This window comes from Pleurodeles waltl, chromosome 3_2 (genome assembly GCF_031143425.1).
Source record: "Pleurodeles waltl isolate 20211129_DDA chromosome 3_2, aPleWal1.hap1.20221129, whole genome shotgun sequence".
In the NCBI taxonomy this organism is placed as follows: Eukaryota; Metazoa; Chordata; class Amphibia; order Caudata; family Salamandridae; genus Pleurodeles; species Pleurodeles waltl.
This window is the reverse complement of record NC_090441.1, coordinates 75,685,676-75,710,394: the sequence shown is the minus strand read 5'-3', so window position 1 is coordinate 75,710,394 and position 24,719 is coordinate 75,685,676. Positions and strand designations below refer to the sequence as shown.

Sequence of the window (24,719 nt, the reverse complement as noted above, 5' to 3'; positions counted from 1 at the left end):
TGATGCCATTCTCCGGAGCTCACCGCGAGGATCACGATGCCCTGCAAATCCAAGGTACTGTTTGCAGGTCTTCCTGACACCGTAGCTGGACCACAACACCGCGGCCAGCCTGAACTGTTGGTTTTGTTGATCACGACGCCGTGATAGCTCCACCTGGGTCTATCGACTTCAAGGAACTGTACTTTTGAGTAAATCTTGCAGAATTCATAATTCATAATTTTCTTACTGTATGTTGGATTGTTATTGTATTAGGTCTTGTTTTATATAGATAAATATTGGCTATTTTTCTAAAACTGGTGTGGTGTCCTTTTGTAGTGTTTTCACTTATTACTGTGTGTTATGTGCAAATGCTTTACACCTTGCTTCTGAGATAAGTCTGACTGCTCGTTCCAAGCTACCAAGTGGGTGTGCAGGGGTTATCTGAGTGGGTAGCTCCCTTATCCTGACTAGAGTGAGGGTCCCTACTTGGACAGGGTGCAAACTGACTGCCAACTAGAGACCCCATTTCTAACACAAAGGATGTGGAAGAATGTACCTTCCTGTCCACAACCTCACAAGCGAAGTGCAGAGACGTTCCCGTCCTATCCTCTAAAGTAAGGTTGTAGAAGTGTATGATCTATATAGGATTCTCAGTTGCACCAGTCGAAAATGGAAATGAATCGCTATTTCTCGTGGGCTTTGGAGGGCCTCTATCCAGTCGTCATCATCCAGAACACTCCGGTCTCTTACTCAGACCTCTCTCAAGGTCACCATCGGGTCAGAGTAATTATTGATGAGCTTTTTGTAGACTACCAAGGTGGCTTTATCAGTTAAAGGCTCTGTAAGAAGGTCATCCTCAAGCGGCATCGCCTCCAGTAGTTGTTCCCACCTCCATTATGTCTCCTAAGGTTGTGACCAAGTTGTAGGTATCTATACCATCCCATCTCCTCGAATTCCTACTCCTGTTGCATGCCCTCAAACCCAACCAGAGATTGCCCCTCCAAATATCTCCCAAACTGTCTATCCCAATTGAGTCCCATTTTGAGAAGCTCCCACCTCTAGCAGTAGGACACTGTCTCATAGTGGGGTTTGATTAGTGAGCTGACTTCCCCATCCCAAGTAGTTGGTTGCCTGCCTCCATAAGTGGGCCCCCATCTAGGTATCCCTTTGTCAGTAGAAGATGGCCCCATGAGCCCTGTGGCCCATAGCCTCTCTATCCACTCAGTAGGCAAGTTTGCTATGATCAGTAAACACCCAGTCGTTAACTGTCATCAACTGAGCAGCCAAGTAACATTTAAGTATGTCTGGGAGTGCCAGTCCTCCATCATATACTTCTCTTTAGAGCTTGTTCAGCGCAATTCATCAGCCACTTCTGTACCATAACAAAAGGCTGACTTTATGATCAATTTTATGGAAGATCTCTCAAGGGGTCTTAAAGGGTGCATTTTGAAGTACATGCAGGAGGCTAAATCTGGAGGGTCCCAGTTGGCTGGGATTTCCCATCAGGATCTCCTAGCCAGAGGGCCGCTCGCCACGTAGTAACAATTTACTCTGGGGGGAGAGGAAGCTATTTCAGGGACCTAGGGAGCAGCCCTGAGTCTTACCACCTGGTCACTGGGTCTTCAGAACACTTTCCCGCCATCTCCTCACAAGTGGATTCTCTGCACTTTCACTTTATACGGTTGCAAAATCGCCTTCAGCACTGCAGCAGGCTGATGATGTCGTGGGAGAAGCCGGATAAGTGGACAGACATTTGGGATGGTTTAGTGACAGGTTGAGAACAGTTTCAATGTACAGCCATCTTGGTTGCCTCTTAGCCACACTCCCTCTTAATCACATTACTTGTAACTTTGAAAAACCAGAAGAACTCTTTGGAAGTGGAGAAAGACCCGTCAATGGAATTTGGCTGTGTAATGGTATCTTGATGAATAATAAGAAGTTTTTAGGCCTGTTTGTATGGTACAGAGTATGGGTGGTAGCTTTGATTACTTTTCTTCTACTGTGCATAAAGAAGATTTATGTCCTCTTTCAGCTGAGATGAAGTGAAGCCAGAAATTTTAATCAGAAGTCACTACTGTTTAGTACTTTTATGATGTTAAATGTGTCACGGCTGACAGTGTTTGTTTTGGAGCAAGATCCACTTTTAAGGCGCTGCTACTTCCAGAAGAAGGTTAATAATTGGACTGTAGTGCTTCAGACTAAGGGCGACCTCTATGTTTACCAGATCGAAGTAGTTAAGAGACATGTTTTTTAATTTTTGTCGTTCTGTGAATTCTACTGGTCTGAATAATTTGCTTTGAAAGTTTAGGAGTGTTCTTCATTAAATGAGGCATTGAAAGTATGAATAAAGATGTGTTTCACTGCGCATGGACTTTGCCAAACCACAGGTAAATTCATACAATAAGAGTAAAAGATAATTGAAAAAAGGTCTCCTTTCTGGATGTAGTTAAAATGTTGGTTAGAGGAAACTCTACAAAGGTATGCTAATGTGCAGATATGCAGTTTTTCAAGTAACATATTGAGACGGCTTATGCTAGATAATTTTAATCTTGCTCTTTTGGAAAAGAAAGTAGGATTGTAGCCCTTCCTGGAATACAAGTAGACATACGTGGCAAAGATTGAATCAAAAGGTGGGTTTTAGGTTCATGGAGACTCACTAATGGAAAAACCAAACACAAGCCTGCAAGTGGAGGCCAGTTGATCTTGACAACTACTATATCTTAAACACTTACCTATGATCGCATCTAAGCATTGCATGACCTGTGGACCTTAAGTGGTTTGTTAGAAACTCCTTAATGTAGTGGATTATGGCAAGATCAAGACCACATTGTGCAGCAGAGTTGCACATCTTTATTAAACTGAAGAACTGCATACTAGGCATCCCACATCTTTATCAAACTGAAGAACTGATATTGTATTGCACTATATTTTTTATTTATACAATGCTACGTATCCATGAATATATGGTTAGAGTAGTATATTATTATCCTGTTAAAGGTTTCAACGCATAAGGTCCAAATTAGAAAATTGGATGGAACAATAATCCTAGGCACTGTCTTGAGAAGGACCCACCCACCACAAAGCAAAGTTAGAGCCCAGTGCATGTAAATTCCACAAAGCAAGAGATGTGTGGATTTTTTGCCATGTAAAGCACACAGCCACAGTCCATCTATGGCTGCAGGATAGTATGGCGTCCGGGCACCCCACAGAGTGTCCTTGTCCAAGGCACTCACCAAGTTGTCGCTGTCTGTCCCGGCACGTGTTCACCACCTCGGCTAGCTGCTGGTACTTGATGGCTAGGTTCGCTTTGCCATTCTCCAGACGTGGCCGCAGGGCCAGATTTTGCCTGGCCAAGCTGTAGTTTACAGACAAATGCATATTCCGCTCAGTCTTCAAGCTCTGGAACTGAAAGAGAAGACAGAATCAAATAAGGGGTCGTAGGTAGTTGGGATATGAAACGTGTTGTGCATATATTTAATGTGGAGGGGCCTTCTTGGAAGGACAGAGACATTGCCACTTATTCCTTTAAAGCAGAAAGGAACCTGCAAGACATGGCCAACCTACACCTTTTGGGAACCGATTCCATCTAAATCAGCAACGGTCAAATCCAAAGGTCAATACACAATGGAAAATGAAAGCAAATAAACAAAAGCATATACGCACGGGGTGGCAGGGACGGTGAGGAAGGGCTATGTGCTTAGCCTTTAGCCTAGGTAATGCTGGAAGTTGACTGAGTACAAGTCAAACTCTTCAGAAAATGCAGTCAAAGGTTAAACTTGAGTGATCCTGGAATGTAAACGGGACACGAAGGTAACACACTGTTTACCAGGAAACTAATTAACAAGCTGAAATGAATGCCATTCCCTGTGTTGTGAGACAAAGGAGGTAACGTAACACTACCGCAGAATACAGGTGTCCGTATCACAAAACCACAACACCCTTCTGTCTTCCCAGTAGCAATGCCCTTTGTGTGACATATCCACTGTACAGCCAAGCACCTATCTACAAAAGTCCCAATTCCACCCATTCTGGCTTTACCATCAAAAATAGCACACCAATGGGTATCAACGTGCTCACAAAACCACTACTTTTCCCACCAACACATGCTACACAAGAGGTAACAAAAGCGCTCATTAAATTACAACTATGAACATACTCCCACCACAGCCAGAATATAAAACAAACTGGCCATGGAGACACTCAACAACAGTTGCTGCAAATACATCCTTTAGCATTTGTTACAGTCAAAGGGCGCAGATACCATTAATGGAATCTTGACTTCTCCCTTAAAGGAAAATGTTACTCACCCAGTAAGCATCTGTTCTTGGCATGTAGTCCTCTAGATTCACATGCTCTGCATACACCGGCCATCTAGTGTTGGGTTCAGAGTGTTGCAAGTTGTTTTTCTTCAAAGAAGCATTTTCAAGTCACAGGATCAAGTGACTGCTTCTCGGCGATACTGCACATGGGCATTGCCTCCTTTATTAGATTGTTTTCTCGCGGGCGGGTGAGAAAAGGAGTGCAGAGGAAGTATAGAGAAAGATGTCCATGCAAAAGTGATTATATATGTACAACTAAATACAAGTATACAAAGTACCTGAAACAGCCACAGGAGTTCGGGGAGGAGGAAAGGTGCATGTGAACCTACAGCACTACATATCACAAGCAGATGCTTACCGGGTAAGTAACATTTTCCATTCAATGACATGTGTGGCTATAGATACACATGCTCTGCGTAGACTGTAAAGCAGTCCCTCCATGAAAGCGGTGGCTAGTCTGTGGGAGTTAAAGTTGACTGGAAAAGCGTTCTTAGTACTGCTTGGCCTACATTGGTTTGCTGGCGTGCAAGTACATTACACAATAATGTTTTCTAAATACATGTGGTGTAGACCGTGTAGCTGCCTTATAAATGTCAGCTATGGGCAGGTTTCCAAGGAAAGCCATAGTGGCTCCTTTTTTCCTAATAGAACGTGCTGACGGAGTAACAGGTAACTGTTTGCCTTAGCATAGCAGGTTTGTATACATTTTACTATCCATCTAGCTATGCTGTTTTTGGACATTGGACTGCCCTTATGAGGTAGTTAAAAAGCTACAAAGAGCGGTTTGGTTTTCCTAAATTCTTGGTTCTGTCAATGTAAAACATAAGTGCTTGTTTAACATCGAGAGTGTGTAGAGCTCTTTCTGCAACTGAGGGTGTGGAAACAAGACTGGTAGCTCAATGTATTGATTGATGTGGAATTGGGAAAGTACTTTGGGAAGGAACTTCGTTTTTATACGAAGGACCACTTTGTCTCTATGAATTTAGAAGAAAGGCTCTTCCAAGGTTAGGGCCTAGAGTCCACCAACACATCTGATTGATGTGATAGAGACTAAAGAACACCACTTTGCAAGAAAGGTACTGAAGAGGGAATTAATAAAGTGGCTCAAAGGGAGGGCCCATGAGCCTGGTAAGCACAATATTGAGGTTCCAGGATGGTGCGAAAGGCACTCTGGGTGGAATAACCCTTTTAAGGCCCTCCATGAAAGCTTTGATGACTGGGATTCTGAACAAAGAAGTATGTTGTCTATTCTGTAGATGTGCAGCGATAGCTGGGGGGTGTAAGAGAATGGAAGTGCAAGATAGATTTGCTTTCTGTAAGTGGAGCAAATAAACAATGTTTTGGACAGTAGCTTTACTGGTATTAGTACATTTGAGTTGGCAATAGCATAAAAAACTTTTGCAGCATGACCTGCTGTAGTTGTGGGTCTTCCCCGTTCCCTGAGAATGTCCAAACATTCCACAGGCAAATCTAAGTAACCAAACTCAATGACTTCAGGAGCCATATCGCAAGGTTGAGTGTCTTGGGGTCTGGATGTCTGATTTGTACTTGATTCAGAGTGAGAAGGTCCAGCCTGTTGGGGAGCTTCTCGTTGGGAACTACTGAGAGGTCCAGAAGTGTGGTGAACCATGCTGACGCACCCAAGTGGTAGCTACAAGGATCACAGTGAGAGATGTTTGCCTGATCCTCTGATCCAGAAATGGGATGAGATGGAGAGGTGGAAAAGCATAAGCAAATATCCCTGACTAGTTCATCCGTAGAGTGTTGCCCTTGGAGAGACGGTGTGGATACCTTGAGGCGAAGCTTGGGCATTTTGCGGTTTCTGCTGTCGAGAAAAGGTCTATCTGAGGAGTTGCTCACTTTGCAACACATGTTTTAGAGACTTGTGGGTGGAGTTCCCATTTGTGGACTTGTTGCATCCTGTTGTGCAGGTCTGCAAAGTCGTCTGTACCTGGGAGATACTCAGCCACCAGGTGAATGTGGTGGCAAACAGCCGATTTCCATATTGTTTAAGCGAGCTGTCACAATTGGAACAAGTGCCTCCCTCCCCACCCCCGTTTCTGTAAATAATACATAGCTGTCATGTTTTCTGTGCGGACTAGGACAACCTCTTGAGGCAGGTAATGAAGAAATGCATTCAGAGCAAGAAAGACTGCCTGAAGCTCGAGATAACGGATATGTAGAGATTGGCGACTGAGATCGCAGTAGCCCTGTACGTTAAGGTGTTGAAGGTGAGCGCCCCAACCAGTGAGTGATGTGTCTGTGGTCAGAATGAGCTGAGATGCAGGGTTCAGAAAAGGCGGCCCTTCCAACTGGTTGGTGGTGTTCCAACATTGCAGAGAGCGGGGAGTATGGCGGTATAATAACAATACATCTTCCAGGTGACCCTGTGACTGAGACCACTGACAAGACAGACACTGCAGTAGGGAGCACATGAGGAGTCTGGCATAGGGAACGATGACAGTGCAGGACACAATCATTCCTAACAGGCGCATGATAGTCCCGACTGTGTATGTGTGATTCTCCTCAAACTGGGGGAGAAGAGATTCAAAACTCAGGCCAACATGGGGTATGCTAGCCCCCAACTCTACACTGAGAATAGCTCCTAGGTAGGGCTGTATCTGAAGAGGTCGTAGATTGAATTTGACAAAGTTGGTTGTGAATCCCAGAGTGTGAAGCAGATCCACTATCATCGGAGTGTGAAACTGGCACCGTTTGTAGTGCGCTGGGTTTGATGAGTGTATGTTTTGTCTTCGGAGATGTACGGCGACTGCTGCTAAGCACTTTGTGAAGACTCTAGGAGTCTTTCGGATTGACTCCGAAACGCAGGACTTTGAACTGGTAATGTTTGTCTGCAACCACGAATCTTAGGTATTTTCAGTGTGAAGGGTGGATGGGGATATGGAAGTAGGTGTCCTTTAGATCTAGGGCCTCCATAAAGTTGCCTTGTTGTAGAAGCTGAATAATGTCTTGAAGGGTAACCATGTGAAAGTGTTCTGAGAGAATCTAGTGATTTATTGGTCTGAGCAGAATAGGCCTGAGAAAGCCATCCCTTTTCGGGATGAGGAAATATAGGGAGTATACGCCTGTTACCTGGTGTTGTAATGGAACAGATTCTATGGCTCCTTTGAGAAGGGAGTGTACCTCTTGTTTGAGAAGGGTAAGGTGCTCATGAGATAGCCTATAAGTGCAAAAGGGAATGTTTGGAGGCATGGTCATGAGTTCCAGACAGTAACCATGTTGGATAATGGAAAGGACGCATTGGTCCGAGGTGATGTTGACCCATTCTGTAAGACAATTTTGAAGTCGGCTCCTAAGAGGTGTGGAGTGGTGGGTGGGAAGACACAGGTAGTCATAGTTTGGAGGTAGAGCTGCGGGTGACGGTGCTCTTACTTCTGCACTGGTTATTACCACCTCTATGTTGAAGGCTGTCTGGACTGCATGGTAGAGGCCTCTGAGGCTGTTGATTTGTAACCACCTCTAAATGCGGGGTGACGAAAAGTGCCTCTTTGTGAGGACGGAAGAGCACACATGTTTTTTGCGGTGTCTGGATCTTTTTTCAACTTCTCAAGGGTGGAGTCCACTTGAGGGCCAAAAAGATGCTCCTTTTTGAAGGACACATTGAGTACCGCTTGCTGGACCTCTGGTTTGAAGCCAGAGCATCTAAGCCAGGCATGTCTCCTTACAAGTATACTGGTGTTTCTACCACATGCAGCCATGTCTGTGGCATCCAGGGCACAATGAATGGAATCATTAGAGATTGTTTGTCCTTCTGCAACAATCTGTTGTCCTCTTTTGCGGTGCTCATCTGGGTGACACTGGAGGAGCTCCTCCGTTTCATCCGAGTGAGCCCGATTGTATCTTGCTAGTAATGCCTGTGAATTAGCGATGCACCAATGACTGGTTGCCCGTGCGGGCACCCTTTTGCCAGCAGCATCCAGCTTTTTGCTCTCCTTGTCTGAGGGAGAGTCCCCTGTGGCCTGACTATTGGCCCGTTTTCTTGCAGTGGTGGCCACTATGGAGTCTGGCGGGCCCTGGGATCTGATATATAGTGGATTAGAGGGAATAGGTTTATACTTTTTGCCTACTCTAGGGGAAATGACCCTAGAGCGGATCAGTTCTTTAAAAATGTACTCTGCGTGACAAAGCATGCCAGGGAGCATGGGGAGGAACTGGACATCCCCATGTGTGGAAGTTAAGGTATCGAAAAGGAAGTCCTATTCATTGGGGTCCCTTTGCAGCTCAACATAATGGAAGTTGGCTGCCCAAGCTACTACCTGCTGGTAGGATGTAGTATCCTCTGGTGGGGAGGGTCTTGCGGAGTACAAATCTGGATCTGTACTTATCATGGGATCCATACGTGTCTCATGGATCTGGGTCCTGCTGTGCCTCACCCAAATCTTCCCCGACAAATAAAGGGGAACCATGAGGTGTCCTATAATAGGAGAAGCAGGTGAATGAGGAGGGGAGGGGGTTAGAGGAGAAGCAGAAAGTAGGATGGTGGAGAAGGTGGATCCGGTGGAGGAAGAGAAAAAGGCTTTGGAGAAGTGGTGGTAGCCTTGTCCTTAGTGTTCTTCGGAGGTGGAGAAGTGTCTATAGCCTCTTGGAAAGACGGTTTCCTCTTAAAGGTGACGAGGCTGGGGGAGCAATACTGTGCCCTCTACCATCCTGGATATGGAGGTGGTTCTGTCGAGCGTTCATAGTCTCCAAAAATAGGCTCAATGGGTGATGGCGTAGCAGAAGACTGGCTGGAGTCTTTGTGCTTCGAAGGAGCTGGCCCCCTAGTTTTCGGCACCAACGGTTTCGTCAACTTCTCCTTTTGTCAGCACTGAAGCAGCAGTTGAGGTTGGTCGGCTCGAAGCTGAAGTAATTGGTGCCGAAGCCTGGATCAAGACAGTTCGGACCAAAGAGCTGGAGGTCGATGCCAAAGACAGTGTTGTAGTCTTGGCTATTTTTAAAGCCTCGCCAGAGGATGGGGAAGCAGAAGCAGTCTTGGAATCAGCCCTGGCCTGGTGGCAGTGGCGCTCTGGCGACCTCTGTAAGGGGCTTTTTAGCAGTCTTAGGGTAGGATGGAGTACTAACGGGCTGTGCTGATGTCACCTTGTGCCTTTCGATATCTGACTGGACGCCGGAGTCCTGGATGGATAAAGCCTCCTTCGGTTCTAACTTCTCCTGGGGGTGCTCCTCCCAAAGATGTCCTGGGTGTCCTCTGGAGTCTTGTGCACCATCTCAAACTGATAAGGTCTTCAGTCCAAAGGGTCTTCTTCGACCGGAAGGATTTGAAGGCGTTGCAGGTAGCTTCATGGTGATCGGGAGAGAGGCACAAGTTACACACCAGATGTTGGTTGGTGTGGGGGAATTTTGAATGGCAGAGGACAGAAACGAAACTGCGTCCATTCTATCAACTCAGCATATTCTTCAGTGCTGCGTGATGAAGTAGACCCAAATCGGGCAAGGTCATCCTGAAGGGCGCGCGGTTGGTGCCCGGACCGACGAGTGGAGACAAATGCGAAGATGGAAATACGTGATCGAGAAAACAATACAGTCGATAAAGGGAAGATGGAAAGAAAAGTTTAGAACTGAAAAGTCGAAAGATAGAGCGAAGACACACGCATCTGAATCAGATGGCAGGGAGAAAACAATCTAACAAAGGAGTCAATGACCATGCGCAGTATCACCGAGGAGAAGTCACTTGATCCTGTGACTCGAAAATGCTTTTTCAAAGAAAAACAACTTGCAACAGTCTGAACCCACCACTAGATGGCAGAAGTATGCAGAGCATCTTAAGCCACAAAGGCCGTTGAACATAATATTAGAAATATCAACTATAGGCCCAGGCATGCGTGATGCCTTATGCACTACGGAATGAGGCAGGCACCATTTTCTTTTTTAATAATCGATCCAGGATGGTGGATTGCACTTAGGTCAGTAAATAAATATAATGAAATTTTAACTGTGTAAAGGCACATTAGATGATAGAGCAGCCCTGCTAACAAAAAGAAGCTGCCCGGCTCTAATCAATTAAAAAAAAAAATAATAATAACAGTGAGGGGTGGCAGAGCAACAGAGGAATGGATGGGTCAAAGCAACAGGAAATGGGCAGTTTGCGAAGCAGCAATGGATGCGTGCTAAAAGCAGCAAATGGCAGCATCAGAGCCTTCCAAAAAATGTAATTCAAGTACCGTAATAAGTAGGGGAGCAAAAGAGAATCAGGTGGGGAGCAAGTGAAGTGAACACAACATGGGTGGATATTCAAATGGAGTAAACAGCAATTAAGAGCAAGAAAACAAATGCATTTTCATGGAGTGCTTAATGAAAAAGTAATTTACTTAATGTGAGAGTGGAAGGGTACAAGTCAGCCACTCAGAAGGATAGTAAAGAGGCTAGGCTCCAAGGGCAGCATAAACACAAGAAGAGGAAGGTAAACCATGGAATAAGAACCAAGCAAATTGGAGAGCAATTAAAGGGAACCAATGGTAAGCAGTGGGCTGGCTATAAGCCCAATGCAGTTTTTAGTGTGGTCTATAAGTGGTCATTCACAAACAGACAACTAAAAGTTGCTGGTAAGCGCCCCAAATATTAACTTTCATTATCCAATCAGGAAACATGTATGTCTGCATGTTTTATGGCACAACTTGAATTCATCACCAGACAGGAGGGATCCATCATCGGGTTACCATACATTCTAACCCAAAGGGAGTTGCATCAAGTTGCTTAATGTAAGGTGCCTCGACAAATGAAAAACTCCACAGAAGCATTTTTGTTTTCACAATATGGATTTGATATTTTTCTATATAGCAGCACCAAACTTTTAAGGGAAGGTTGCATGGGCAGTGACAGTGTGTGTGACCATTTAGTCATTCCCAAACTTTTGTTAACAGGCACTGGCTTCCATCAAATAGCTATCAAGCTTCCAACGTGGCCAAATTTAAATACTAAGAAGCAATCACACTGCGGCATAGCTTCTGCTTCTACAAAAGGACTTTTAGTTTGGAGTACTGATTTCTCTCCCCCCCCCCCACCACCACCACCAAACACCCAACCGGGTGTAATACTACCATCTTCCCCCACAACCCCAACAAACTCAGATACATCAACAAATTACAACCCCCACCACCGCCATTTCATTCTAATTAAGCAAGCGTTGCTGCCACAAGTAACACTTTATATAAGCCAATGTACACAAACTGATACCATATTAACTAGTTAAATGCGAAAAAAGTACAGCTTTTTGTTGCAGTAATTGAATGCATCACTTAAAGCATTAAACCAAACAAATATGTGCACCCCTTGAATTTGGTTGAGATGGGTAACTCTTCCAAGATACATGAGGTACATAAGTTGTCAGAGTCGTTCGAAGAAAAAAAAAAAAACACGCTGCCCATCACTACTGACTCCTTCTCAAACAACCAAGTTGAAGAAACACAGTCTGAAGAAACACAGTCTGAAGAAACGCAGTCTGAAGAAACGCAGTCTGAAGAAACGCAGTCTGAAGAAATGAGGAAATGCAGTCTGAAGAAAAACAGACCGCCAAACATCCAATCTGAGAAAAAGTCATGTTGATAAACTGATAAAAAGAAAACATTATGCCCGGATGAAAAACAAAGGTTAATAAAAATGTGGTAATTCAAAAGGTCACTGCTTTACAGGAGACTGTTCCTAAATGTCTGCTAAACTAATAGTTGCAGGGAAGAACAAAGGAGGACAAGGCCCAGGACAGCCTAGATAGGAAAGAGATTAAGTAGAATGACTATGTGATTGGGAGATGTAAAGAGAGTAACAGAGGATGAAGAAAAGAAGCCAACAGTATAAGACTGTAGAAATTTTCAATTAATACAAAATATGGCGAGAGTGAAGTCAGGGGTGGTGGGGAGACGAAAAGAGGGTGGTGATGGGTCGAGAGTGCATACGTTATAAGTGCATACATTATTTGAATGAGTGCTGAGGATTTAAGAGTGAGGGTAGGGGCCTGAGCTGTCAGCTAAAATGAGGAATGGGGCAAGCTGCTAAAAAGGTTTAAAAAAAAGCATAAAAGGAAAATAGTGAAAACTGAATCTGTTGGAAATGGCCCTTCTGCAGGGTTATCCCCAGACTTTTTGCCTTCCTCCTTCTCTTTTTCGGACCTCATTTTTGCTGATTTTTAGACTCTGCGCACTTTACCACTGCTACCCAGTGCTAAAGTGCATATGCTCTCTCCCTTTAAACATGGTAACATTGGATCATACCCAATTGGACTATTTAATATACCTATAAGTCCCTAGTAAGGTGCACTGTATGTGCCCAGGGCCTGTAGATTAAATGCTACTAGTGGGCCTGCAGCACTGGTTGTGCCACCCACTTTAGTAGCCCCTTTACCTTGTCTCAGGCCTGCCATTGCAAGGCCTGTGTGCAGTTTCACTGCCACTTCGACTTGGCATTTAAAAGTAGTTGCCAAGCCTAAAACTCCCCTTTTTCTACATATAAGTCACCCCTAATGTGTGCCCTAGGTAACCCCTAGAGCAGGGTGCTGTGTGGGTAAAAGGCAGGACATGTACCCGTGTAGTTTACATGTCCTGGTAGTGTAAAACTCCTAAATTCGTTTTTACACTACTGTGAGGCCTGCTCCCTTCATAGGCTAACATTGGGGCTGGCCTCATACATTGTTGAAGTGGTAGCTGCTCATCTGAAAGGAGTAGGAAGGTCATATTTAGTATGGCCAGAATAGTAATACAAAATCCTGCTGACTGGTGAAGTTGGATTTAATATTACTATTTTAGAAATGCCACTTTTAGAAAGTGAGCATTTCTCTGCACTTAAATCTTTCCGTGCCTTACAATCCACGTCTGGCTGGGTTTAGTTGACAGCTCCTTGTGCATTCACTCAGACACACCCCAAACACATGGTACTCAGCCTCACTTGCATACATCTGCATTTTGCATACATCTGCATTTTGAATGGGTCTTCCTGGGCTGGGAGGGTGGAGGGCCTGCTCTGACACAAAGGACTGCCACACTCCCTACTGGGACCCTGGCAGACAGGATTGAACTGAAAGGGGATCTGGTGCACTTCTAAGCCACTCTTTGAAGTCTCCCCCACTTCAAAGGCACATTTGGGTATAAAACAGGGCCTCTGCCCTACCACCTCAGACACTTCCTGGAGAAGAAACTTGTAACCAGAACCTGCATCCTGCCAAGAAGAACTGCCTGGCTGCCCAAAGGACTCACCTGACTGCTTTCTCTGAAGGACTGGTGCCTTGCTGTTGCCTTGCTGCCTTGCTGTCCCCTGGCTGTGGTGAAGAAGTGCTCTCCAAGGGCTTGTATAGAGCTTTCCTCCTGTTCCTTGAAGTCTCAGTACCAAAAAGACTTCTCTCTTGCAACTGGACTCCTTGTGCGGCGAAAAATTCGACCCGGGATGACGCTGCTCGACTTCGCAAGGAAAGGATCACCGCGGCGCATGCAGTGCGACCGGAACTTCGACGCATGGCCCGCCTGGACAACGCCACCCGACTTCCAGAGAGGAAATCGACGCAGCGCCTGCCGTGAGGGAGAAAATTCCACGCACAGCCCACCGGAACGACACGCAGCCGGACTACAAGCCCAGGATTCCAAGCACAGACCCCAGGGCGTCTGAAAACCCCGCGACCTACAGAGGAGACCTGTTCGCGCGCCAGAAATCGACGCAACGTCTTCTCCGCGTGAAGTCTGTGTGTGAAGGGGCGAAACCGACGCACACACCATTTTCCACGCATCTCCTCCTCTGCGGAGATTTTTCACTCCAAACCAGGTACTTTGTGCTTGAAAGACTTTGTTTGCTTTTTAAAGACTTAAGACACTTTATATCACTTTCCAGTGATATCTTTACAATCTCTTATTGCATCTTTTATTGTTTTGACCTGCAAATATCCAGATAAATATTATATATTTTTTGAAACACTGTGTGGTGTATTTTTGTGGTGCTATATTGTGTTATTGTATGATTTATTATACAAATACTTTACACATTGCATTCTAAGTTAAGCCTGACTGCTCAGTGCCAAGCTACCAGAGGGTGGGCACAGAATAATTTGGATTGTGTGTGACTTAACCTGACTAGAGTGAGGGTCCTTGCTTGGACAGGGGGTAACCTGACTGCCAACCAAAGACCCCATTTCTAACAGAATTGTGTGCTTGAAAGTTGAAACTTGTGGTTGAAAAACTAGTTAAACTAGTTTTGTAACGTTTGCCGAAAGTAATCAAGAGATTTTGTAGGTTTGGATTTCAACGAGTGGGATTTGTCATGGTAGAAATTGTCACGACCACATAGAGGCCATCATATGCCATCATAAGCCAAGTCTCCCATTTACAGACACCACCTCAGACTGCCCCACTGCAGACGCGGGTCTCATTTTCCCGGAGGACAGTGATCCACCACGGTTAACTTTAGTAGACACCCAAATAGCATCAGGTTAGGACTAGATCATTGGTTCCCAACCTTTGGTCTAGTGACCCTGGGGGTCCGCGAAGTCTCCTCTGGGGGTCCGTGACTGTTTAAAAAATTAAATAATATCAACAGACTAATAAAGTGAGTTATGCAGGTACATAAAAACAGAATATAGTATGTGTGGCTCTATTGAATTTAGAAGAGCTCTAACCTTCCGATTAAAATAAAAAATTGCATTTGTTTTATTTATATCTGATTGCAAATTAAATAAAATGCATTATCATTTGTGTATGTGTTTGATGTACTGCTTGTTTCTGTATTTCCTGTGAATTGTTTTGCAGTTCAAATCATTGACAACGTTTAGGAGGGGGTTCACGATTCCAGTATGAGACTGCAGAGAGGCAGGGGGACCCTGGATTTCAATAATGATTCAGTGGGGGTCCTCAGATTCCAAGAATGATAAAGTGACGGTTCACAGAAGTCAAAAGAATGGGAACCACGGCTCTAGGTAATATTTTGAACTGAGAATACTCTACGGCATACAGTTCTCAATTTTCAGTGTAAATAACTTTTTAGCTATTAAAAAATATTCTTACTCATGACAAGGGTATTATTTCGCGTAAAACCATATACTCAATTCAAAGAAGGTATTTTTCGTGAAGTCCATACTGTTTGTGTAGCTAGTATTGTTCGTATTATGGCAGTCATATGGTAGAGCGGACAATGGGCCAGGCAAAGTTTACCTTTAACTAATTATCATGTTACAATAGACAATTGCAAAAAATATGTTTGAAATCTTAGTGAAAATACACAAATAGCTAAAAATCGCTGGCAATTTGGGATCACTAAAAGAACACTTTTTTTGGACATCAGTAATAATTCTGGCTGTTAGTCCAGCGAATGGCAGAAAACACAAGCTTTTTAGGGTTGAGCGCACAAGCGCTCCGTCCCTGCTGTAATCTCTCTTTGGGCTTTTAACCACGCCCATGTCACGGCTGTCACTTTCATTGGTTTGTGGGCTTGCCTTTTAATAACGGCTTGATTTCATTAGTGAAAAGCATGCATACGACATGCCTTTTCCGGTGTTCAGCCCTCCTCGAGCACACCAGCCAAATACTGAAAACATACGAGGCTCCATGTTTTCAGCACTACTTATCTTTTTATTTTCCACACAATGCGATTGCGCTGGGTTTTACATTGCACGATCGTGCAGTTTTTTGGGGGTTTTTCAATGTCAGCATGATCACGCTGCGTTTTACATAGCACGATCGAGCTCATTTTTTTTCTTTCAATTTTTGGCCAAGAAAAGTCTGGTTAGGAGTTTACAACGTTAATATCTCTAACTCGAGCAAATGCGAGACCAGTTGCATTGCAAATGCTTGTTTATTCAGCCATGCCTTTTGTAGCAGCACCTTGTAAACCCACTCAAAGCTGGATTGTAGTCACCAGCCAGAGAGCATATTTAACAGCGTGAATGATGTTCTGGGTAACTATCCTATACGTCAGTCACTCGTGTGTGGGGTCTTGTGCAGATTCCTCTGGAGGTGAGGGACTGTGACGTCCGTTTCAAAGGCCTTTTTTGAAAGTCCGTGGGTGACTTAGAAAATGCTTCCAATGTTTCCTTCACAAGCTAGAGTTGATTCAGTTTAGGCATGCAGCGGTCACGTAAATAAAACATGGTATCTGGTACTAGTTTGAGAGCCATCTTCAACGAGGAATCCTTGAACACAGCTTTAATAACATTCAAAGATTATACTGATTACATAGTGAACCAGTGACAGTGACTTAACATCTCTGCTTGCAACTTCAATTAGGGTCCATAAAAGGAGGGAAAACTGACTTCTGATGGTATATTAGTGCTTAATGTAAGAGGTTAATGGGTATATTTTTAACTCTTTCCTAAAGGCAAGAAGGACGGGAATTAAGCAGACACTTGCAGTGAAGGAATTCTACACTTTTCGGCCTGCACATGTAAAGGCTTGGTTTATAAAGGATTGTATTTCTCCAACTCTGAAATGTTGGTAACGCTGGAGAATGCATCTTGTGTGTCTGGAACTTCCCTCTCCTTTCGGTTTGTCAGAAAGGTAATGAAGGCTGTAGGAAAAAAACTATTTTGTATCTAATGGTGCACACTGTAGGTAATAAGTACGGAGTGGCTGCCCGTGGAAGGAACAAAGCAAAGAGCCAAGTAGATCTTCCTTTTCCAACTTGTAGGAATACTGCGGTTGACAAGTTAAGCATGGTTTTTGATGGTGCTAAATTATCACAAGGGAGGCCAAAGGCAATAATCTCTTTTCCAGTGCTGTCCTAAAGTCCATTGAAAAAACATCCCAGATGTCCTGCACCTACTGGGCATAATGCAAATACCTCCTCAGGATTCAAGATAGCAAATCCCTGTGACATACAAATACCAGAAAAGAGGAGTCATAGTACAGCACATGGAGCAGGCTGGATGCACTGCAAGATAATAGCCGTTATAAAGAACGTTAGATGATGGACCGAACACATAACCCTGCACCTTCAGCCAATCATCCAGTAACCACAGAGTAATGACACTATGAATACAAACTGTTAGACTCTGATCGGGGGAGGGGAGAGGAGTGGTGGGGGGGGGGCACAGGACAGGCAAGGGCTCTGACCCTCAACTGTGGGGGTTGAAGACATTTGCTACAGATCTCCTAAGGCCGGTACTAAAATTGCTCTGCAAACTGGGTCAAGTACAAACCCTTCCGTGCTGGACTCCAAGGGTAGCAAGTGTACGCAGTTACAGGCTTCGCAGGGAGGTAGTATGGGTGAGCTAGAGTGAAGCCCTGTGCTGGTCTTTGTAAGAAAGAAAGTGCTTTAATCTTGCAGCCGCACTCAAGATTATGCACTCCAATAGTCATACACTTAAATGGTATCTCTGGGCACTATCTCCAGTTGGTGCTACACCCAACCTACACCCTGACAACCCCTTTCCAGGGCTATCCCATGGTACTAAGTTCCCAATGCTGTAAAGGCAATCAGGAGTAGTGCAGATGTACTCTTAATCACCTACAGTTCAAAGGATGAGCTCAAGCGTGTTTGTTTTAATTCTTCACAAGTAGAAGAGACTCAGGAGTCTTTTTCGGGTCCTACCTTCCACTCCAAATGGGTTCTCCAGCACAGCACTGGCAGGACTATGTTTGGCCAGACATTGGCCATATTTGGCAGTGCTTCCGACCAGCCTTTTTCTCTGGGTTATGGCACTGTGGCCCATGTGATTGGTGAGGAGCTCACAGCAGCAGCTTGCATGGTCACAGTACCGACTGAAATATGTGCAGTTCAACTCGTAGCTCAGCCATCAGTAGTCTTGAAGTGGTGGGGTCCCAACCGTGCTGTAGGAATCAATCAATCAAAGAAATTTGTAGAGCGCGCTACTCACCTGTGACGGTCTCAAGGTGCTGGGGGGGGGTAGCAGGGGGGGCAGGGAAGGTCACTGGTCGAACAGCCAAGTCTTGAGGTTCTTTCTGAAGACTAGTAGGTCTTTGGTTTTGCGAAGGTCGGTGGGGAGGGAGTTCCAGGTTTTGGGGGCGAGGTAGGAGAAAGACCTGCCTCCTGTGGTGGTGTGCAGGATGCGGGGGACTGTGGCTAGGGCGAGGTCGGCTGATCGGAGGTTGTGTGTGGGAGTGTGGAAGTTTACTCTTTCATTGAGGTAGGTTGGGCTGGTGTTGTGGAGGGATTTGTGTGCGTGGATGAGGATCTTGAATGTGATTCTCTTGTCTATGGGGAGCCAGTGTAGGGATTTGAGGTGTGGTGAGATTCGTTTGTGTCGGGGGAGGCCAAGGACGAGGCGCTCGGCTGTGTTCTGGATTCTTTGGAGTTTGCGTTTGAGTGTGGTGCTGGCGTAGAGGGCATTGCCGTAGTCCAGTCTGCTGCTGATGAGTGCGTGGGTGACTGTCTTTCTGGTCTCTGGGGGGATCCATTTGAAGGATTTTTTTTAGGAATGGGCAGTCTCAAGGGGATCCTATGCAATCAGCAGTTGTAGCCCACGTTCAGGTCGTCTGTTCCACAGGTGCAGCCCCAATTGGGCTTTCAGTAATTCAACAGTTCCAGCTTCAATTGAGCAGTCACCAGTTTGACAGTTGCAGCCCTGCTCGACTTCTTAGAAATCCAGCAGATGCAGCCCCACTCAGGCCTTCAGCAATTCAGCAGTTGCAAACCCTCTCGAACTTTCAGTAGTTGCAGCATGATTGGGCACTTACAGATCCAAATGGGCCTTTGGCAATTACATACCTGACTGGGACTTTGGCAATCATGCTACCACAGTTCCTGTCAGCAACCAGAATGACAGTCTGCAGGTAGAAAAGGGAAGGCCCCAGGGTCCTCTTGGATAGCTCTCAGACAGTAAGCTTTTTCTGGGGCCTTCCACAGCCGTGGCGGTGGAGTGTTGGACCTCTTGGACAGTCACTCCTGCTGCAGGGCAAGGCATGTTCCTTCCCCCTCTCAGCAGGCAAGCAGGCTTCTGGGCACTTCAGAGCCGACACACAGCTCCTCCACCAGGAAACCCATGCTTCAGGTGATGTCTCCTCACCTCTGGGAGACTGATGTGCAACAAGGGTTGGTGACTGCCTGACAGCCAGACTTCCGAGTACTCCCTTCATAAGTCATAGAAAAGTTGGAACTGGAACAAAGTGAGATGAGTTTGATCGCAACTTCAAGTCAAGAGAGGAGGATCCATGGTCTCAATTTGTAGAACTGGTTCAAGGTGGTTCTTCTTTGAAGTGTCCTTCCCAGACTGTTCTACAGAAAAAGGCTTTGAGAGGTTGCAAACAACAGGTAACACTGTGAATGTCTCCTTCCTGGAGTACAACAAAGGTAACAAAAAGGTGTGAGGTTTCTGCCGCAGGCTTTAGTTACCTAGAGACTTACCCACCTTTTATAGCACATTCTGCACAATGACCATTCACTCCTACCATTCACCAAACGCAGTGCTCATGCAGACTAATCAGCAGCTCTTTGCTAACCAAACGCCCTCCTGAATATCTACTCCCCTCATTTCAATGTCCACATCGCCTCCCCCAAGTTGTTGTAATGTAAGCAATACACTTTCACTGTCTAAGATCACAGTCCTCAACCTCACATCTTGTGCTAGAGTGAGCTGGGTTTTTCCAAATGGGTCCCTAAGGCCTCCATACTCGGGCTCATTCACACAACATGCATGTGCTACAGTGGCTACACAAACAACCACACTTAACACACACTCAGAATTCCAACACAAGAGTTTGGGCAAGCATAATTAAGTGTAACTTGACACAGGTGGTACAGCAGGCCTCAGCCACAGTGATTCAGATAAAAAGGTCTAGTCATTGGTAACTATGTTAAGCTGCCACTACTACTCTATGTTCTAAAGTGACATTAGGGACAACCGTCCACTGTCAATAATGAATACACATTTGGGGCAACCCCTGAAACCCCAAGTCACAGGACAGGTCCCTGACCTCTCATAGTCAGTGACAGGACTAGACCTCTATGCGCATGCTAACACTGGCGTGACACCAGGGCTAACATATACAGCCCTAACACCAAATATACATGTAGATGGCCGTCAGGGCAGGGGAAACACCTGTCCTAACATAAACCATTTTTCTTTACCACAGAATTGGAGGGAAAAGAAACAACCATCACTAAAGACAAAAGGTCTAGCCTGTGAGACCTATGGGTTTTGCCAGTGTTTTTAGCCACGGTGTACAGCTTGCTGCTCTGCAGTATGGCTTTTAAAAAAAATGTTTTTAAATGACAAACGCTACGGTCGTATCATTCTGTAGAAACATGCTTTTCTTTCTTTTTATTCATGAATCACACAAGGATCTGTACATTTTTTAAAAAGTAGCACTAAAATCCCTTTTGTAAAATCTAGCACAAAAGTGCTTTAAAAAAAATTAAAATGGGGTGGCGTGGCCAAGATGGTGGCTAGAGCGGACGCCTAAAAAAGAGCTCCGCTAACGGCCTACAATTATCCTTTAATTCAAAGATACTAAACACCAAAATCTCGGAGCAGATGTCGTACTAAAGACACAGGTAGCCCCGGAGCCCGGAGGGAAGGCAGTGCTTGAGGCCCACACCACGTGCGGACCAAGAACGCAGGGGCTCGATGACGGGATGAGACAAACACGAAACTGAGGCCGAGCTGGGGAGCAGTCCTCGGCCTGCGCGTGCTGCCGACGAACCATGGCCAGAGAGCAGCCGCACGCCGCCGCACCTGGGGCGGGGACCCCTCTACCCAGCGCTGAACCGTGAAGGCTCCAGAAGACAAAAGCACCAAACCAAAGAGGTGAGGAGGGCTGCTGCGGCGGGGGCGGTGGGCCGCGGGTGCCATTCTCTGCAGGGCGGCACCCGCGGAGGATCGTGGGAGCGGTCAAACACGATCCCCACTAGAATGTAGATGGGCATACCCCTCTGGATTAGAGCTGCCTAGCGCACGAGCGTCCCCACCCGCCCGACACTGGGGGATTGCCGTGATTCCTACCGACCTGCAGGCGGCACCTCTGCGCTGTGCGCACTCCATCGGGAGCGAAGCGGACACGGGGCAAGGTCTGCCCCGGAGGTCAACCCGACTATCAATACGAAACACCGCCTGAGGGGAACAGAAGGGAACCCATGAGCTGACACACTTGAGTTGGAGACCCCAGGGAGATGCACCTCAACACTGAGACACGCCAGTTCAAGGCATAGGAACACCGGACCCGAGGCAGACCGCGTGGGGCTACAGGGTCGAAAACAGGAGTCTATAAGTACCCCCCGAAATGAATCAAACAACGCAGGGGACAGAAGATCACGGGCATTGACGAAACCGGCCTAGTGGGAACACAATAGGAGTGTAGCAATAAAGAGAGTAACCGCGATCCCCAGTGAAGAAGGAAATTGAGATATCACCAAAGGGATCACAAAACTCCAAAAAAGAAACACAAAAACCCAGAACAAGGCAGAGACTTCCTTCACAATAACCAGCACGGGAAAACAACAGGCACCTCATTGCACAATACTCCCAGTGAAAGAGACATTAAGGAAATTGAATATCAACAAACATATACCAAACCAGACGATCCTGACCCCGGCGGACACTGCGAGGGGGCACACAATCAACATTCCCCAGAACCAAAGTCAAATGCAAGGAATATCGGAAACTAATTGCAAGCATATATGAACCGCAACTGCTAATCAAAGCACAGACAAGAGGCCAGGGCGCAATCCACTACTCAACCACAGCCCTCAAGCAATACAGCCAACAATACTGCCCACCCTCCCAGGCCGACATATAAAACATGGTTAAATCTAAACCCCCAAGAGGACAATCTTAAACAGGCACCAAGACCCCGCCACTAGAGTCAAGCATGGACCCCACAGCCACCGCCCTACGTAAAGTGACCGAAACTCTGGCCACTCCCTCCATAAAATTCGACAGATTATTACAGGCCGTGCTGGAAACCAAAACCTCCCTGGAAGCCAAAATAACCTCAGTAGCAACGGAGGTCAACATCTTAAGAGCTGACCACCGCAAACTGACTGAAAGGTTTACCACTAACGAATTGGCCATTGTAATGATCCACCCCGACATCAAGGACCTGAAAGCCAATCTTCAACACCAAGAATCCGAAATAATAATGCTGCAAAAACGAGCTGAAGACGCAGAGGGCCGATCACGCCGAAACAACATTAGATTCTTGGGATTCCCGGAACGGATAGAACTTCCAAATGCAGAAACATTCCTCGAACACTGGCTAAAAAAAACTGCACTAACGCAGAACGCTTCACCTTTACTATCAGTGGAACGAGCTCATCGGATACCGGGAGGCCCACCGCGCCCAGGAGCACCTCCTTCACCACTGATAGCGAGATTCTTGAACTACAGAGACAGAAATCAGATCCTATGGGAATTCCGGACCTCGGGTCCTGTAATCATAGAGAACGCACAAGTCACGGCTTATCCTGACTAAACAGCAGATGTTCAGCGCAAGCGCACCACATTCATCAAAGCAAAGCAAATTCTACGAGACAAAAACATACCCTACTCCCTCATGTACCCGGCTAGATTGCGAGTGGTGGACGGCGAGAGAACCCATATCTTCCCGTCCTCGGAGGATGTATGGACATGGATACATGCAAAAGGTTTCACAGACCACGTTGCCGAACAAACTGAACAAAAAGACTGCCACACTCAACGCTACCGCAGAGGGAAGAAAATGGGCCCAGGACCCAAATCACGCCCATCCAGATCGCAAGCAGAAGCTGAGCAACTACAAGTCATAAAAGACACTAACATGTTCTCGGTCCTACGCTCAACACTCAATAACGAAACCAGCGTAACAGGTTCAGACTCACCAAAAAGCAATAACAGTCCCCCGTCGTCACCTATGTTATCTGGCCCGACTTTTACACCACGCACGGCCGACGATCTCTAAAGGCTAAACGTCTTTGTCCTCACATGATGAGACCACAAATGGACACCACCTCGGTCTCAATCAAAGTAATAACAACTAAGGCCAAAAGACACCAGACGTCCCACATGCATTCACTAGCCCTACTCGAGGACAAGCCCAAGGATACTATTGAACTGGATACCACATACCAGATAATGTGACTTTGCCCCGAGAACAGGAAAGCTCACAAAGGAAATGAACACATCCGAACAGGCCGACTTCGCTGACCACCCCCACATCCATCTCGGGCCTACCCCTTAACCCGAATGGGTTACCGCATGGACATCAACGGAACTACTACCCAAGTTGCCACCAGTTGTGCCCGGTTAAATCCATTACTAGTAAACTATTTTCTCTTTCCTTTCCTCTCTCTTTGTCCTCACTCTAACTGTCCCCATCATATTCTGGACTCGGGTGTACTGGGGGGGAGGGAACGAACAGGGACCAAGGGAAAAGGACGGAGGGTCAAGCCGAAACTACTTATAAAATGCGCCCTATCCAACATATAACAACAAAACACAATGGGGTCTTATAACATATTAACATGGAACGTAAGAGCAATGGCGAACATAAATAAGAGTAGTAGAATATATGCGTATCTCAAGCGACAATACACATATAGTGATACTCCAAGAAACGCACCTATCCACGGATTGTTACCTAATAAGCACAGCACAATTATACTGAAACAGAAGACCTACCCAGACATGGAAAACACGTGAAACATGCACAATTATTATAGCTGCAACACACAGAACCACACAGACCCCCCCCCCCCATACTCCACACTATCACTCTCTACCGGACAATAGGAGCAATGATCAAATATCTCACCTCTCTCCAGCAAGCCCCTCCCTGTCCTGACTAGCATTCCGACATCTCAAAGAGCCTCATATCTCTTCAAGGTGACCCTTCTTTTCCTTCTCTATTTTCCCCTTCAGTTGTTATTGCAATGCAGAAACAAAATGTTCACTCGTACTCGTCTGAAATTTGATAAGGCAATTAACCTACCAAAGTATTAAGATGTACACAGAAATGACTAAAGCCAATAATGTAGCCTACTGCACTATTATGATCATGCTTGTAAACATTGCACTATATATAACTAAAGTTAATAAACAGATAAAAAATTTTTTTTTTTTTAAATGGATGAGTGGTTGGGGAGGCGGTGGGGAAAGCAAAACATTGGGAACAGCAAAATGGAGGGCAGGGAAGAAGCAACACAAGGGAGAGAACATAGGACAAAGAGAGAAATAAAGGTAAAAGCAGTGTGCATCATAGGGGAGAGAAGCATATGGGCAAGAGAGAGCAATTTGGTGGTGTAGGGGGAGAAACACAAGCGAGGGAGACTGCTGGCAAATATATGCACCATCATGGAGTGTTTAAACAAAAAGAAAGGATTATGGGCCAGATGTAGTAAAAATCTGGATTGCGACTGCGTAAAGCAGTCCCTCCATAAAAGCGGTGGCTAGCCTGTAGGAGTTGCAGTAGACAGAAAAAGTGTTCATAGCACTGCCTTACCTACATTGGCTTGTGGGCGTGCTAGCACATCCACACAGCACAGTATGTGGCTTTGACCATGTAG

At 45.8% G+C, this 24,719-nt stretch overlaps 1 protein-coding gene across 1 annotated transcript in view; it reads right to left on the bottom strand.

Moving 5' to 3' along the window:
• The window catches only part of VPS37D (VPS37D subunit of ESCRT-I), a 170,979-nt gene that overhangs the window by 19,189 nt on the left and 127,071 nt on the right, over positions 1-24,719 (bottom strand). The window contains exon 2 of the mRNA XM_069226785.1: positions 3,213-3,384. Within this exon, the coding sequence (XP_069082886.1) occupies positions 3,213-3,384 (172 nt within the window). The remainder of the gene's footprint in view (positions 1-3,212; positions 3,385-24,719) is intronic.